This window comes from Xylocopa sonorina, chromosome 1 (assembly GCF_050948175.1).
Source record: "Xylocopa sonorina isolate GNS202 chromosome 1, iyXylSono1_principal, whole genome shotgun sequence".
In the NCBI taxonomy this organism is placed as follows: domain Eukaryota; kingdom Metazoa; phylum Arthropoda; class Insecta; order Hymenoptera; family Apidae; genus Xylocopa; species Xylocopa sonorina.
The window spans coordinates 5548881-5567457 of NC_135193.1; the positions used below are offsets into that span (position 1 = coordinate 5548881).

At 46.3% G+C, this 18577-nt stretch overlaps 1 protein-coding gene and 1 long non-coding RNA gene across 3 annotated transcripts in view; both read right to left on the bottom strand.

Moving 5' to 3' along the window:
• The window catches only part of LOC143424018 (uncharacterized), a 379502-nt gene that overhangs the window by 111288 nt on the left and 249637 nt on the right, over positions 1-18577 (bottom strand). The gene's annotated exons all lie outside the window — the stretch shown is intronic.
• LOC143423999 (uncharacterized) overlaps positions 1-18577 on the bottom strand; it is a 414599-nt gene that overhangs the window by 109256 nt on the left and 286766 nt on the right. The window contains exon 2 of one of the 2 annotated variants that reach the window (XM_076895777.1): positions 4559-4623. In XM_076895777.1, coding sequence (XP_076751892.1) covers positions 4559-4610 — 52 coding nt within the window. In that variant the 5' untranslated portion in view covers positions 4611-4623. Of the gene's footprint in view, positions 1-4558; positions 5200-18577 lie in introns of those variants that run through there. The other variant, XM_076895766.1, reaches the window with a different exon arrangement.

Consider the following 18577-nt stretch of genomic DNA (forward strand, 5'->3'; position numbering starts at 1 on the left):
GTGAAAGCACCCCTAATACCTACGCGCGCGGATTCCAACAGCGTAGATCAAAAGCAACACCGTTATGCCTATTTTATCGCATTAAATCTGTCCATCAGCGTCATCCTGCAATTTTGACAACCGTAACCAGGTATGTTGACGACACCAAAGTTAGATCGCTCATAATATATTTCTCACGAATTATTTTATAATCTGTATCGCACAGCTCGCGGAAGGTGCCAAAGAAATAAAACGCGTTATAATCAATTAATACGTTTAATATAAATATAAATTATTGTTATGAGCGTAGTCTAACGAAAGAGCGATGAATGAATAATCATAGCATAAAATCTCATTTGTTTATTAAAGGCATGAATATCGATAAGCTTTAAAGTGTTTTAAATATTTCAATAAAATTTCATATTAATCTAGTTTCAATTCGGTTAAATGCAGTGATACGTTTATAGAGGCTTTACATATATAATTGGTCTTACTCGTTCACTATCCTCGATACAAACGATTAAAATGGCCGATTTTAAATCTCTCATGCGAGTTAAATTTCGATCAAGACTGACGTTACGTATCGATAGGTGCGTAATATAAAATGAACGCAATGAAAACTTTCTTCCTAGTGTCTGAACTATAAATCACTTTCTACTTGCTCGAATAGAGAAACTTCAAATTATGTATCGATACAATTGGACCTTCGATTGACCAAAGTCTTGTTGGCAACCACATCGAAGTTACATTGTACGAAGAAAATTGTTATCGAAGAACCTACTGTGTCCAACAAATGTATATTTTTAATCACTGTTTTGTACTTCAACAGTTCGGTAACCCTCGACTCGCTTCAGTAGCGAATTAAATCGGTTAATCGAGGTTCTGCTGTACGAGAAAATAGCGACCAGAATGGAAGACCATTACGTTTAATTTGGTTTAATAGGACGAAAAGAAACAGCGCCAAATCTCGCTGATTTATGATACAATTGTTCCTTTCAGAAAACTTTCCATTTACTCGTACGTTAACCAAACAATTACGTCCAGAGCTAGTGGGCATGTTCTAAGTAGAACGTCGTAATTCACAGTGAGAATAGCTCGCCCATTTAATTGCTCTACCGATGGCCCTGAATCACCCTACACTCGTATAAAGATTCGATCGTGGGCGCCAAGTGTCTCATCGGGGGAAAATTCGACGGACCCAAGTCGTTCACCTGGCACGAACCACCTAGACTCGTTGCATCACCAGGTTCTACCGCGTTTCTTTTCCACGTCTTTCTTTTTCCATCGTTAGATACACGGATACTTTGTGTCTTTCGTCGACGCGCTGGATGTTAAGCGATTCCTGGTTAAAAAATCCAAAGAAAATAAGAAAACCACCCCTTGCACCTTCCACGAAAGACTGGAGAACGGTTCGATCGAAGGAACTTTTTAATGAGAAACTAACGATAAGAATTGACGACGGTGAAGACAGTGCGTGAAGTATATAACACGATAGGACCCCTCCTGGATAGGGTGATGTCGAGACCGCGGTTTCCGCTGCGGTCGCTATGCAAACCGCGGAGACGCACGTTTACGCCGCAATGGAAATCCAAGAAAGCCGTCAGTTCATTCAAAACCCGGCTGTTCTTTTCTCTCTTTCGTTGCCCCGAAGAGGTTCGCGAACCGTGAGATGCATTCAGTGTAACCCGCGGGGACTTTCCCCAGCTAATGCGAGATGAAATTACAGTCCGGGGTTCCGGTCGACAGTCACGCCGTCTACTCGAAAGACACTGCCAGGCCCTTCCACCTCTGGCAGCTTCTCTTTCAGCTCTACCTTTGCTTTCTTCGTCCTCGCGGCCCTCTGTCCTTTCGAATACTCGTACACACGAGGAGGCCATTCGTTTCAACCCGTTTGGTCGCTGCTCCCAGCGAGCGTTTACCCTTACAAAAAGCTAACCCTTAATCTCCCGCGGAGGCTAGTCCTCCTTTCTCGAAGCGCGGCTCCCAGAGGGATCTTTCGAGTTATTGGAAAATATTCACGAGTCTCTAACGAGACAACTTGTGCTTTTAACTATTAAAGATCGACGGTACACGATGACATCGTTGTTGATGCTGATACGATTATTTTACCATAACGAGCTACTCTCTCCTCGATATGATAGGATTTAATATCGGAGATAATATCGAATTTCTGTCTGCTACATGTTCTATTCTGCATTTCCTTTTACACACAGTATACAGAGTAAACACCCCTTTTAATGCGTTTCGCGTTATACGATTCCATATTAAAAAGTTTTGTGAAAATATAAACCTAGTTCTGTCGTAGACAAATCTGTTTCACTGCGCTACGAGGATACGCCCGCGATATTTCCATCGAGTTATGCGAATACGCGTTATATAAACCCAGGATATACAGGAGTATATAACGGTTGGATATTATTAGAAGAAATTTCTTTATTCGCTCCATCACAGGCGACGTTACTTCGCCTATTTCTCAAACAATAGCTCGCAAACATTTCCATCAAACACGATAGTTGACGATCCAAAAAGGAGTAATACTTAAACTACCCCATAATGTCAAATATTATTAAGTCGCGCAATTTTCTTTTCCTTCTCGTCAATTCTCATAACGCGGAACACCTTTGACACAGCCCTTCTTCTAAGTCAGCTTCCAAAGAAGCAGCAAATCTGTCGCAGCCAACAAATCGACGTCTCTTGGTACCAGGATCGACACATGTCATTCCTCCGGTGACTGTGATATAAAGCCTCGATTATTACCGATCCTGATAACGGGCTCACTGTTAGCGTGTAACGCGCGCCTCCAAGTTTCGAGCAGCGTCGGCGGGTAAGGAGAATCGTTGCTGAACCCTACACGTTCACTTCAGTTAAGTCACTCTGTAAAGTTTGCGAGGGAGGAAAGCCGAGGCCCGTTAATGTGTCGTAAATCGTTCCTCTCGGTCCGTGTACAAGTCAACCGCGGAGATTACACTCCGCCGAGGCAGTCGAAAGTGACTCTCTGCAGCTTAGTCAAGTATCCGGTCTTAACAATGTACAGGCTGAGCGTGGATCCTCCGGGCCTCGAGTATCCGCGCACCGTGCAAAAGCTCCGGCAGGCTCTCTCGCTCGTCTGCGCACCGACGAGCCCTGATAGAAGGAGGCGCACACCGTGGAGATCGCCGAAAAAGAGGGGTCGCCCCGAATCAAATGAGTTTGCACAGCTCGGCGACAACGGAGTTTCGTGAGTGTGTAATCAAGCCGGGATCGAGGCGCGGGAAAAGGGAATTGCCACACGGGCCAAGGGATGTATCCTTCTTCTCTCTGCGATTTGAATTTCCGCCCAAAGGCAAACGAGCCAACACCCACGGCGTCCTGGGGGATTTGTCCATCGAACGTCGATAGAGTGGAGACGCGACAAATGCCCAGGCGATTTTACCGTCTTAATTTATGGGAAACTCGTTGCGACGCGTTCGCCAGTACCGTTCAACGGACGATGTATTTTGCGACGTGTTACAACGAGACAAAGGGAAACTGGTCAGCTGTACGCGAGAAGGCACAAAGAGAATCGTCGCGTATAGAAATCGTCTCGAAGGGAACTGGAATCGATTTGCATTTCCGAAGAACTCTGATTGCACGGAACCCACGGCACGGGTGAATTTCCTTTGTCAATTTCGAAGTCATTACTCGGTCGTTGCGGTTGCTCGTACGAAATCATCGAGCGATTCGACGTGTGGGAGTGTGTAAAGGTAATTCACGGGGTGTATCGTATATCGCGCGTAGCAAGACGAAGCTGGTAGGTTGAACGAGTCGATGCGCTCTCGATTCTTCCACGAACGATTCCCGTAGGAATAAGCTCGTTCGGAGTCTCTTTATCTCCCGATGCGAATTAATGTTCCCTCTTCTGCACGTCACCGTGAAATCCGTGTACACCACAGCGCCGCGTTGAATCGCGCTGGGAGCACGTCCGTGCGTCTACCTTGGAGGACACCTCGGAGTAGATTGGTAAAGGTCGACAGCGGACGCTACAAAGCCGCTGCCTTGAAAGGCACTGTTTGAAACATTGTTCCTTAGAGCATCGTCGCGCGCTCGGTTTCAGAAGGAAAACATTTCTTTGCTTGGTCGAGGTTCGCGAGCCTCCGCGTTCCTTTGTCCCCACTTCGCGCTCCGGGCGACGCTTCAGCGATGAAAAAAGGATTTCCGCGACAGCGCTAGTAAACAGCGGCAACTCTGGCGCGGGACATACTTTTCCACTATTTTATTCTCGCGTTAGCTGTCAACGCGCGTTCCTTTTTCAGGCGGGGGGGACCACCAGCTGACCGAGGGTACCAGCGAGAAAGGAAGCGCCACGAGTCGTTTGGCGAGGTGCCGGACGGTGCGGTAAGAAAAAGGGCAACAACGACACCGCGTACCGCACGACCGACGTCTCATCCGGCGCACACACGAGGGGGCCGGTGTTCCTGTTTCATTTCGTCGCATTACACGCGATTAATCCCGTCCCACGCGCGTCAACGCACACTCGCGCGTCTCGTACGCGTCGCTCGCTCCGTTTCTCCAGCGGGTCATCCGGAGTCGCGATAGATAGGCTCTCGTTCAACTTGCTTACCTGTTATCACGAGGAAAGCGAACGCTGCTCTTAGCCACAGGTGGCGAGTCATCTCGAATCCGCGGAAACGTTCTTCTTTCCTCTCGATCCCACTGGTCTTTCGTTCGCACAACGGCACACCACTCGCGAATCGAACCGGGTTCCCCGTTAATTACGTAAACATGGAGACCGTAGGAATGTTTGAGAACGCATCGGTGTACGGGTGGGGAACGGATCGCGAAACAGGGCTCACGAGACAGTCATGGTACTCGCGCGACGTTTCCGACGAACACCTCCCTTTCACGGAACTTTAAAGGTCACCACACGTTGTCACCGTACGAAACGTCAAACTCACCGTGCGCAGCGTGCGGTACCGACTGATCGCGGGGCTCTACGGCTGGCAGACGGTGGCGACAGCGGCGATTCGAATCGGCCGTGAACCGCGAGACGGAGGGACGCTTAATTTTTCCTTCACGTGGCCGCGACGCGCGATCCTCCTCGCCGTCGAGCGTGTTACGCGCGAACTGAACCGCGATCGATGCCCGGTATCGGTCGGCGAACGTTATCGATCACCGTGCGCGAGGAGCAACGCCACGAGCACCAGAAGAGATTTTAAGCACTGTTGACAGGGTAATTGCACGTATATCTGCACTGGATTGCGACAGACGAGACTGAGCGTCGCCGCGCGAAGCTGTTCCGCCGCGAGCCGCGCGTGCGCAGACCGCCCTTCCATCCCCCACTTTCGAGCTTCACCCGAACCAGCCGAAAGATCGCACCAACTCTTTCCCATCCCTGTCCCGTCTCTCGCTCCCTCTTCTTACCCTCGACGACCATCGCCACTCACCCCCGCGTGCACGCACACGATCAACCATCCGCGCCGTGATCTTATTCCACACCTCCTTTCGGGGTGAGACGAACACGCGAACCGAGAAGAGGGAGGAACGAGCCCTCTCGATTCAATTTGCCCACCGAAACTTTTTCTCGGACAAGCTTTGTTACGTATCATCGTCCAGTCATATTAGGGCCATTGTCGAGCCACGGCCTTCCTCCTTGGCGAGCGCTGGATCGTGCATCTTCGGAACTACCGCTGCAAGGGTGCAGGGGCCGATACCTCCTTCGTCTCGCATCGCTTCGCTCGTCTCGAAGGTGTCGAACTGTGCATAACAACGTGCGCCGGTTCCTGGTTCACGATCGTAGCGAAAGAGAACCGTGCGCGCCATCGGACATCGTCGACAGCCAGGAAATCCAAGTGCTCGATGAGTTACGGATCCACGGCCCTCTGTGCCCACTCCGTTCGCCGATTACGTTTATGCACGATTTACGACGCGCGAAATTTACGAGCCGACTAACTGACCGCGCACGATTTTCACGCCAAACAGGCCGCCACGCCTGGAGGAACCTGTTCGACGGGTTTCTTGATTTTTACAGCCGCGTCGTTGACAGGAAATCTAACATTGCACTTGGAAATCCTGTCGAAACTGTGAACGCACGGTTTCACTTTTCCCTTCTAACGTTACGTCGCGAGAAGGAGGAGAGTCGGATGCTTTTCTTTTGTATTTAATTCTGGATTAGATACTGATACTGTGAGAATGTTAATTTCAGTAATTAAGCAATTGCATTTAGCATTAAACTGGGAATTTCCATAATTCATCGAACCGTACATTCATGGTATTGGCATATAAGGGTGGTAACATATGGATACGACATAAATATGTAGAATTACGCACGTTAATGTTTGCCGCCCTGTAAATTATACACACTAAATTTTAACGTACAAAGTATTCCCGCATTTATTAGTAAATTACTCGAAACTTACGCGGCAGGGGTAAACGCAAACCGATCGCGATCCAACGAGATAACTCGCTCTGCTTCAATCACCGAATTCCTGAATCCGCACCCAACAATCCACCTCTTAAATACGCACGCATTCATTAGGAATATCGCAAAAAGGTCAGCGCAGGCGGGCGGCCTTTACGAGGGTACATCCGCGATCCCAATTTATCTTTTCCTGGCCCGTTCTTTCGCCCAACCTTTGTCGCCTTTTTTTTCCCTCCCTCCTTTCCGCCTTTTCCTTTTTCGTGTCTCGTGAATCTTGACCTCGGAAGTGCCTCGAAGGAAAAAGGGCGACGAGGAGCGAGCAAAAGGCAGCCAGACCGCGTTGAAATATTACGAAGGCATCATTCGTTACCGCTGCGTCGTTTATCCGTATCGTTGTTCCGCCTTGAACCTATAAAACTGCCTTCCATCCTCGTTCGCCACGGTTTCGAGTCGGATCGGTACCTACGAACCGGTAGTCGGGATTTGGGGGATCGCGCTTTAATAGGACAACCGGACCGAAAGGACGAAAACTGTGTTCCTCTCTTCGCGGAAAGAAGAGAGCAACTGGGTATTGCTTCCACGACGAGGACAGAAGTGAAACGCGTCTGAATTATCGCTAGTTACTTATTTCTTCTTGCCACCTGTCGTTCTTTGTACCAGAGACGAACATGTCCTGGAATACGGTGGTACAACCGAATAGGATGTTGCTCCACGTGTAAAGATAAATCGAGGATGCACGAAAATGCTGTTCTCAAGAAAATCAACTTGTACACGTGTTCGTACGTATGTACGAACATGGGAGAACAGCGGTGTGCCGTTGGTCGAGCGACCGCGAGGAAAATGTGCAGCTACGAATCTTCCGTGGGACGTCGTGTACCTACAATCTCGAAAGTGTAACTGGTGCGATCATACGCGAAACCCGAGCACGATTCATCGAGGAATATCGAGACCGAAATGGGACCAAGCAAAAAGAAGGAGATACGTAAAAACCCGCGGAGGATCGTCTCGCCAGAAGCATCGAGCGACGCACCGTTACGCGTTTCAGCGGCTGTCCAATTTCTCTTTTTCTACCCTTCTTGCCTCCTCGCGCGTTTTTTTCCCAGCTACGTATTTTCGTCCGCCCTAAGATCCATGACTGTATCCCATTATGTATTCATCCATATATTCATTAGGCATCCATCATGCCTTTATGGAAATTACAATTTGTCGTCCCCGTCTAACGAAAATTAATGTACAGCTCGCTGAATGCGAACTGCTCGAAAAGCTAAACACGCGAGCCTAAACAGTAATGATTAATCAGAAGTGTGATGTCACTATGGGTATGAAAGTGATTCTTCTTGTGCTCGATCGAGGATTTGCATGGTGTTCGCATACGTTTATAACACGACCTGTGGTTTTACGCTGTTTCCAGCCATCGACACGAATGAAACATTTCGAAAGAAATCACATGCACACATCTGCTTGGATGTATAGGGTGATTCATTACTCGTGTTACAAATTTTTACAACTAATACTACACCTCAAATGCAACAAAAAAGTTCATGTAAACCTAGGTGCGATTTACAAAAATGGCGGAGAAAATTGGGATTTTTGTTTCTTTTCAGGGAAACAGCGGTTTCATTCATATTATTGATTGTATCTTTCAAACCGTCAGACTAACGTTTAAAAATCCCCATTTTCTCTGCCATTTTTGCAACTCGGACCTAGGTTTACCTGAACTTTTTTGTTGCATTTGAGGTGTAGTATCAGCTGTAAAAATTTGTAACACGAGTAATGAATCACCCTGTATTTCTACTTAACACTTCGCTGACTGCATAGAGGAAGGAAAATAAACAGTCACAGCTTCCCTCGCTCGACAGGGTGTACCGGCGGGAGTCGGATATTTAAAACGATGGGGATAAAAAAGTACCAATTGTTACGTAACCGTAAAAACTTTCGAGGGAAGACGTTTTTCGATGTCCATCTTTGTCTGTCAGGATAGGGCACGTAACAAGATGTAAGCGGCGCTTCAGAAGCCTGCCATAACTTATGTGACACGTGCTTCTACCAAGTCTTCATCTTCCGTTTGTAAGAAGATAAATTACAGATAGCCTTAATATCAATGAAATGAAAATTAGGTTACTAAAATTTAGATAGACTTGGATATACTATGACGGAAATTGAGCGGTGGTATTATAATTTGTTAACAGTGCGTCGAGTGAGACAGTGGAAATTGATGTGGAAGATTCATTTCGAACAACTATAACTTATAGTCTGATTGAAAAGCTATTTTCCAGGAAAGTACGGAGGATCCCGAAGAGAATTCCAAAGAAAATAAGTTCACTTGTTAAAAGGTTATTCAAGTGATTAAACTTTTAATCGGCCGGTCTGCGAAGAGGGGCGGCTTCAATGTACAAGAAATTTTTATTCCTCTCTTTTATCGAGTAGTACGGAATTTGTTGCGAACTTCACCTGAGATATTCCATTCGATTATTGGCTGAGCACTGAATATTTTAACAAAACGTTAATACCTTTAATTCCACGAAACTTGATGAATATGCACCAAAAAGAAGAAAACAGCCAACCTTTACATCGATCACTCCAACCAAAAATTCCAGAAAATCTGATCAAAATTCGTGCAATTATTACGAACGCGCGAAATAATTTACGCACGAGTATAAAGAGAGCTCCAGGCCCAATAAAAGAAAAAATGATGTACCATTTCTAAGAGCGGTACGCGGGTAATAAACGTTCGAGTTTTCGTAAAGTTAAACAACTTCGCGCGACGATAATAAATTCATCCGATTAAATTACACCGCGAGCGGTCGGAAAAACGGCGGGCGCCCAATTTAAATTAAAAGTAGCGAAGAAGACGTATGTGCGTCGCGACGCGCCGCAATTTCTTCTTTTTTATCGCCGTCGCGCCATTCTCCCGTGTATAATATGAAAATATATTTCGCCGACGTTGCTGCTGCCGGTCGCCGAGTAACGCTACGAAAGTATCGAACGCGGATTCAACACACGCGAATTACTTTCTAACGTTGATGGAGAACGGGGAAGCGTGGGCGGATGGCGGAGGAGGGTGTGCTCTGGCTATGGAAAATGCGACAACAGTTTTGAAAGTGGCATTCTCCCTCGATGTACGCAGCTTTATAGATATACAGGGCGCGCGATGCTGGAATAACAAATGCTCGGGAGACTGTTTTCTTTTCACGGTGTTCCTCTGTACCGTGCTTACGATTTATCGTCATCCGCTTCATCCCGAAAATTGTTTCGGCAAGCTTTTAAAGCCTGTCTTGTTCCTCGTCGTTGTGCAACGTCAAAGAGGAGACTTCATTCCCTTTCCTCAATGACAGGGAGTTCCGCGGACCCCACCATCGCGATGAATCCTTTTTTTCTTCTTTCGCCATAAATTGAGACGGGAGTGTAATAGAAAATTTACGAGCATCATCAGGGCTACGCTTCTGAGGCAAAGTGACCAACTTGATGTATCGTAGTTGTACAGCGTAATGGTCAACAGTGATCGTGTTCTATTCTATCACATTCTTGGAAAATTATGAAATTTGCTTGCGGCGGTCTTGTCGCGTGAGAAATACACGCAGCACAGATTTCAGATGGTACAACGCGACGCTGCACAGTTGACGATCATTCCTCGAGTAGTCCTCCAACCGCGAGTGACCGATAAGACAGAAAATATTTAGAAAATTCTCCCCTCCATCGGTGTTTCCACGTCTTTCGCGTACGCCAGCTCGTGTTTCTTCGGTAGACCGGTAAACGTTCGCGCTTTATCCAGCCAGTCCAGTACGAAAATGCGACTGAACCGCACTCGCTTGGCAATAAAGCATCTCCTGTCCAAAGTGTCAGTGGTATACGAGTCGAAATATATACAATCCGCCCGTTTCCCTTTTACCCGCGCTCTCTTTCTCTCCTCTGGCCGAGCTTTTCTCGTTTCTTTCCGCGCGGGGTAGCAGGGCAACGCGCATGGCAGTGATTAATCGTGTAAGGGTCGGTATTCCCAGCACACAACGAGCGACGTGTTGCTGTGTACCTATGTGCAACCGGAAAAAACCGTTCCCAACGATCCATCCCTTCCTCCCTGCAACCCCCTGCGCCCTTGTTTCAACTTCTCTCCCTTCCACTCTGCCACTTGCCTCGTCGTCTCGCTCGTCGGTTCCCTCGTCGATTTTGCCCGCCTCCCTCGATTGTTCATTTTCGGTTTTCTCCGTGGGACGAATAAAAGATGAGAGAACGATCGGAATAATAAGGGGTCTAATTTCGGGACAGGTTGCGAGAATGGTAGCGTCGAATAGCGTTGGTTAAATATACAAGTTCCGATTTAGAATTGCGTGGCTCGAGTGGCAGTGTTTACTCGGGACCCGCGGTTCACTGCACCTCTCGCTCTCCGGGTCGCATCCCCTCGATCGTGCGCTTTAAAGTAGCGATTTTCCTTTCGATCATTCGCAGCTACCGTCGTCACGTGTCATCCTCGAGGCGCGTATGGGAAATTAGAATGACACGTGACGGCCGTTAATCGACGCGTCCGCAACTGCGTCCGGGGCCGTTAGCGCGGAGCCACGAGGCGTGTGTTTTAATTTTCTCTGCCGTGCGAATGATAACGAGTAACAGGGTCTCTGGGGCAAGCCAGAGGATAGAACGCGTTCTCATCCGGCCACGGCACAGGTAGGGAAATATGCATATTCACCGGGGAGTTGGCAATTGCCATCTTTGCTGGGTTCCGGGCGGGAAAAAGCTCGTTACAAAAATCGACCGGATGTCGCGCGGTAAAAGGAAAAACCGGCCCGGGAGAGGATAATTAGTGTCTCCGCGAAAACACCCGGGTATACTTGGTTGGGTGCGTTCAACTTCCACGAAACCCTCCACTTTGCCTAATTACGTGCTTAAATCATCAAGCCATTACGCTATTGCCGTCTCTCACGGCCTGTAGATCAATGCCCTTGTACACATACGTAAGAAGCAACCGGCACCAGCGCCCGGCTCATAACCGGGATAACGAATCCCGTCGTACTGCGAGTTTACTCGAAATTGTCTCCCGGCTGCCGCCCGGTAAACTCATTGTTAGGCGCCTATTGTAAGCGGCCAAGTACCCACGTCCATCCTTCCCCCTTTCGCTCGAACGAACTGTGCAAACTTTCCCGTTTCCTTCGAAAAGGTAGACATAGGGGAGACAATCTTCTTGGACTGTAAACAAAGTCACGGGCTGGCAGCTCCGCGCCACGGTAAATAGGTTTTCCACGCGCATAATATCACCTAGAGAGTCGATCGAATTATACGACATCGAGCGACATCGCGGAGTGCCGAGAACTTTACCAAATTCCCCTCTGTTTTCAAAGGGTTAGGGTTACCGGCTCTTTAATTAAGCTTAAATCTGTTTCTCCGCTTAAGATTCGTTTTCGTGATAAGAGATTTTGCGAAAAGTGCGGTTGAATAATTGATCAAGGGGTGGAATGGGGTTGCAACTGAAATAGAATAGAATTGTTCTTAATTTATCAAAATATTAAAGGTTCTGCTTTTTAACGATGAATCAGGCAGGACTTTGAACGACGAAGAGTACGTTCTGATACGGTTCCATAGACTACGCGAGCTCGTAATACATATGCGTGGCGGGTTTCTCAACGATATCGTTTAGATCAGGGTAGGCGATCCGATCACGTCCATTGATCCCTACCAGTGTACCTATTTGCTTTTCTATATAAAGTAAGAGACGAGGGTCAATAGAGCATCCCAAAGGATTTCTTGCTAGAGCTTACGCGTCCCTCTTCCCATTCCACCTTCTCGCTTCCGCCCCAGCGAGATTAACGAGTGTTTCTAGGTAATATCAAGAGGGCCTGTTGCCACCCTCCGAGGCATTCCGCGGCGGCAGAATGGCGTCGGCTACTGCCGAGGCGTCGTACTGATAAAGTCGTTCAAAGATGCGCATTCTGTACAGCATTAACCACATACTGCGTGTATGAACTGAACGATCCCTTTGGTACTAGTGGTTCAGACAGTTATTCAAGTTTTAGCACCGACAGGTAGTTACATGTCCGTGATAAATTGAGCGTAACAAATAATAGCTAAATGTCTTAAAATTAATTATTTCAGTGCTTGATGCATTCGAATACATGTATATGCTACCACGGTGATGAATGTCTTGTGGCTGAGGATTGATGCGTTCTAAAAATATATTAATTGAATTTATTCAAGCGTATTCTTGATCATCAAGCCACGCATACAGAGTACGTATAACGTAGTTTACTTGCTGCGTAGTGCAGCAGACTTGCATGCTCATTAGCAACACGTCCAATTGCACGTTTCGCGCAGCGAATAAAGACTCTACTGAGAAATATCTTCCCTCTAATCGTAGCTCGAGTATATGTTCGTTGATTATGTTTCAAAGGGGCAGCTTATGCTATGAACAGCTAAACGAGAAAGTAAACCGAGAAAAAGGTACGGAGGATTTATATCGAGTACGCAGGTCAATTGCTCGTGCAGTGCTCGATGATTCGCGAGTTTAACCTCTTCGTTAGTATTCTATTTCCGTTTTACCGGGGGCACGTAGATATTTATAGAAATTGCCATGCTTTCATACATTTAGCACGGTTTTCGAAACATTTGTTGACAGAGCGACTCTCTTTTATAGAAAATTAGCGAATTCGAAGGAGACACGAGTCTGCGGGAGGTATATTCGAGAGATATTTCCGCAGCACGCTAGCGAAGAGTTTAGAAGAAACATGAAAAATTTGGGAGGAGCAACAATTTTATTAGAAAAGTTTACTGGGATGCTTGGAGATCTAAATTTCTACATAAATTTGACATCCTAGCGGGGACCGCGAAGCAACCGATATTGAATTAAGCCAGAACCAGCCATAAATGGCAATCGAGTTTCCCCAAGAGTTTTATATCGACTTTAAAAACCGAGAGCCGGCCGTTCGCAATCAAACATCTCCTTTATCGTATTCAATTTATCAAAGAGACAAATCTATCCGGAAGACCGTCGACGGTGGCTCAAAAGTGCGCGCAGCCGCTGCCACGGCGCCGATAGACGGATTTTGATTACCCGACGTTTACCTGGGAGACGTGTCGAGAAGAAAACGTCGATACGTCCGTAGAAATTACCCGTTTCCTTTGCTCATTTCCCCTTTCTGTCTCGTAAATTGCACGCGACGATAAAAATCAGGAAACGCCCGCCACGGATTCGTCCACGGTTTCACACCTCCATTCCCTTGGCGGCGGCGGCGTTCGCGTGAACCAGCTTAAATCCTGCCCACGAGATATCGAACGGAGAACGCACTCCGATAAGTAACTACGGATCGGTATTCGACGATCGCGAGCGTGTGTTTCACGTTTCTCTTTCCTCTGCCTGGTGCTCTTGCCCTTTTCTTTTTTTGCTCGCCTCACCCTCTCTCTCTCACTCTCTCTCTCTCTCTCTCTTCCTCTCGCACCCTTCCTCCACGGCTATGTGTATTTTTCCGGAAGCGGGTTTCGCGAGAATGAATGGACACTTTATCCAACCGTGAATCTGAAACACGCCGTTCGGAAAGCTTTGCTCACATGGACCCCGGATAATTTCTCCAGTTATCGCGATGCTCCGCCGGGGCTTTTACAAAAACGGTTACTCGACGATGGAGATAAAGGGGAGGCACGGTGGAAAAAAAGAGCGTGCGCTCTTTTCGACGGTGAAAACAGTTCGCACACAGGCCGCCGGCATGGAAACCGAGTACAACCTACTCGTTAACGTAGGAATTGACTTTCAATTACCGCTATTTCTAAAGGGATAAAACATTGCCGGCTGGCAGCGTTCCATACGGTATTGTCAACCATACGAAAATTGACGCCGTTATCCTTCAATTTTCCGGCTGACAGGGACTCGTCGCCTGGTTCGAAGTTACTGCCGTCGCGTCGAGGGATTTACCCGTTTACACTATCGCTTAAAAATTGAAAACATTTTTTTCGAAGCAACGCGCTCGCACTCAAGGAATCAAGGATTGTAACAGAGACAGAATTCTGATCCCCGGTTATGGAAAAAAATAGAAGAATCCTTTCTGGTTAACCCGGAGATATTTCTTATAGTTAAAAACGTCTGCACTCGGAGTTCGGTATTAAAATCCGGCTAAAGGTAGGGGAAGTGACTACCCTGGTCTTAAATTTAAATTACTAAAGCAAAGTCCGGCGACTTTTCAAGTCTCTTTGTAATTATGGGAGTTAGTGCATCTAACGCACTTAACCTGAATCTGGCAGAGAGCCTAAACGTAAACTCGTTTAACCGTGGTCTACTTTAATTACCATCGGTACGTAAACATAATTTCGTTATTGTAATACCAATTTGTAATTAACATAAAGGCGCTGATGCGCCCGAAAGGGCTCTTCAAATAGCACAGTGAAAAGTGCCTGTACGAAAGATGGGAACAACTCTTTATTCGGCCAGCGTTTAAAGCGTATCTTTAACGCTGTGCAAGTTAGTTTACTTAATTAGCCTGAAGCATAAGGACGGAGAGATTTCACGATAATGACAGGAGCCCCTTGTGCGGAATCTGCAAAACAAAGAGACACTTGTTGTCTAATGAAGAACGCTGTTTTGACTGGCAGAAGAGCACTTTTAGTTTCAGACTTTGTCTTGCGGTGAACTTTGAGCGATGCAACAGTTGTACCGTTCTGTAACTGTCAATTCTTCCGGAGATAGATACTCGAGGTGAAGCTTCTGCTTGAACAAATATTTGCATAATCGTACTGTTAAGTTACAACCGATTTTATACCATGTTTTACGATTAATGTGTTTCACCATAAATTAAACGAAAACATGAGCCAGGACATTTCAAACGGAATAACGTTTCGCGGCTAGAATCCCATTTCTCGATAGCTCTAGAATTTTTAGTGGAAATTAATTACGAATGCATAGAGATAGAGAGAGAGAGAGAGGGAAATATTTAAAAAATAAATCAAAATAATCAGCAGCACAATGACACACCGACTGGGAGTTAACTTCCACAGCTGTGAAATTAAATGGATGCCTCCATGGGGTAGTGGTTTATTCCGTTCCCATGTGAAAAAGTCCGGACCAAGCAAAATACGCGAACATCAACGTTAATTGTTTATGTTAGGCGTACGGGAAAAAGTGGCGGCCAAGCTCAGAGGTAAAAATGCTTTAGAACGAACGTTTCGCGCATTTATTACTCGGCGAAAAGAATTCCGCGCCAGGTAATTAAAACGCAACAACGTTCCGCGAGGATGTGTGCGTTCTCACGAACAATCTTCCCAGAAATGTTCTTATTTTTCGTAGGAATCACGAGTAGCCGGAGGAGGACAGGCGCGGGTGTCTCTTCGAGAGAACGTATCGAGAGAGGTCGTGCTCGTTAACGAGGAGAAAAGGAGCGGCGGCAATAAATCGTAGGAACAACGGGCCGATGACTCAGCTCGGCGGTGCGTCTGGTCAGAATTTGAATGGTAAAAGAATCAAGCGAAATCACATTTCCCTCATCGCGGCGGTACAGACTTACATAACCCAGAGCCGGCATGAAACCCCTGAGAATATCGTGACTCAGATTCGCCGATCTTGCACACTTTCCGCGGCATTCTCTATCCCCGTGAGGCGAAACGAAGTTTGCGGAACGGTTTCTCAGACTTCGAGGCTCTTACGGCCTTCCTCGCGAGCGCACGAAACCACGCGGATTTTCCGTTTTCAGGGGAAACGTTCCGGTTGCACGCGAAAACGTGTGCAAAGAGAGGGATACAGATAGAAAGGAAGAGGAAAAAAAAAAAGAAAGTAAAGAACCGGGGCCACCGTTTTCTCCACGCGTTGCAACGAATTACGTGACGTTTAGGTAAACGCGAACGGACGATCACGCGAGCCTGAGAAACAGTCGACGAAGATGTACCGTAAATGGCGATCGCAACCTCGAAATAATACGCTCTCCCGTAGAATTTGGTAGATTTTGAGAACTTTACGTTGGCCTGCGCTGGAAGGATATTAATGGTATTGTAAAGTAATACGGTTGAATACACGCGATACGTAGAGGCACATCCGCACGCGTGTAATGCAATATGGAGCGCACAGTGGAATACGGCGCGGTTTCTACGTGTGCAAACGTGAAACGCGTATGCTCGACGATTTACCCGTGGCGATTTATCGATTGGATTGCCGGTTTTTGGTGAGAAAACCGTTCGCGCGTGTTCGTGTTGCATTACATTAAGCTTGGGTCTCAGCGCACGCTATGTATCATTCGTGCAACACTTCAACGATCGCCTTCGCGATCCTGGATGAGATTTCGACTTGAATGCGTGTCTGATTTATGGTCAGTGCTCGGCTAATAAGAATTCGTCTGTTTCAATAACTGAGTTTAGACAAATTGGAAATACAATACAATCTTTTCGTCTCGTACGCTAGAAATTCACGGTACATTACAGGATTTTATCGCGAATTAAATGCGAAGAGGACTGGAAACAAATACATTTTCACGTGGAAAGCAAAACCCTGGTGCTTGGAAGAATTGAAACTGTACTACTGGTAAATAGCGAGCGATAAATGCCTGAGGACTCGCTGGAACTCTTTCAGTTAACGTTTCATAAGTTCTCGCGAAATAACTGGCGGGACAATAAATGAAAAAAGGCGAGGTCCGTCCTCTTTTTCGTTCATCGAGGGAGCTCGTGTCCCGCGGACGAGCCAGACGAAACTGTCGTTGATTCCGTGGGGAGTATCGTGACTCGCATCCTACGGTCTCACATACTTTTTCCCACGCGACACGGAATGAAGTTTGTGGAACGGTCGGCGACTTTGAGGCTCCAGGGCTTCCCGACTTGCTTGTGAGTCTCCACGATTTTCCATTGTAAAGAAAAACGTCCGCCTAATGGGACTTGAAATTCCAGGACGACCGTCGGACTTACTTTAACGCCAGACGGTTTAAGCCGCGGCTACGGGGTCGCAATTAACTCCTCGCTCTTATTTCTCCTCCCTGAAATTATAATTGATACACAAACCGCAGCTAGATTTCCGGTTCTCCTACATTTTAACGTCATTGTTAGGCGCGTAGGAGTTTCCTTTATTCGTCTTTTATCGATTAGCGAGTCCATTCGTGCTATATCTAATATTTCTGTAGCGTGTAACGCCGCTGAAAGGTTGACAACACACGAGAGAAAGTGAAAAGAACAGAAACGTAGGCGGCATCCGGAAATTTCCACGTGCTAATTTCGCAATGCAACGAATGATTAATGTTATCATTCCTGCGATGCCGACCATTCATTTTTAGTGCCAATTGCATTTCAATTGAGAGTAATTGATAAGTAACCATAGCGAAACGTTCGGACACGTAATAAATTGCAATCAAAGCCTTTTGTAAGGCGTTCAAATGGGCTGCGACAGAGCGACAATAAATTCAGTTGAAGATTGTGTTTGACAAAAAAAAAAAAAAAAAAGGGATCGCTGAAAATCGGATTCGCAGTTATCCCCGTGAAATTCTTCGGGGAATCATTCTCGTTTTTCATGCTGGAATTATCGAATCAATTGGCATACAAAGGCAACCGTTCGATTGCAGACTCTCCATTTTATGGTACCTCTGTTTCAACCAGACAGAACGCGTTTATTAGTAGTAACGGTATATCTGTTTCTTGTTTCCTTTGTAATCAACGAATTTCACGTTTAAATTCAACATTTTTAGTTTGAATTGTTGGTTATGCGAGCGCTGAAATTGATCAACAATACATTCGTACTAAAATATTTGTCACTCCTATGAGGGAATTTTTCAAACAGTTTCGATCGCCTTGTTAATACGTTCGATATAATAATAAAACATTCACGCGTCTCTACTGTAATAAATGTAGGGCGCTTTGAGTAATTTTGCTATCAGTAACAGGAGAATTAATCACGTGTAATTTCATTCTAAACCAGCCAAAACATTATTCCTTCTATAGCGTAGGTAAATGCGTCAATTACGAGCCTTGCAATATTTGTATCACGTGTAATTGTTTGGAGGCTGGGTTAGGTTACATAATTGCGCAAATGGAGTAATGTCCGTGACGTTGAAGCCACGCACGGACTGTAATACAACGTCCACGCTTCTGTAATGTAATAATGAGATTGACGTTCTAACAAATTCGCTGATGAATCTCCTATTCGCCTCGTTGGCTCGGATCGTATTACTTTTCTATTTGTTGGAAACCAAATACAAAAATTAATCTTTTATCCTCGAGCGAGAAGAGATGGCATTTTTTTCAGATGTATGTTTCTATATGTTTTAACTTCAGTTCAGTTCT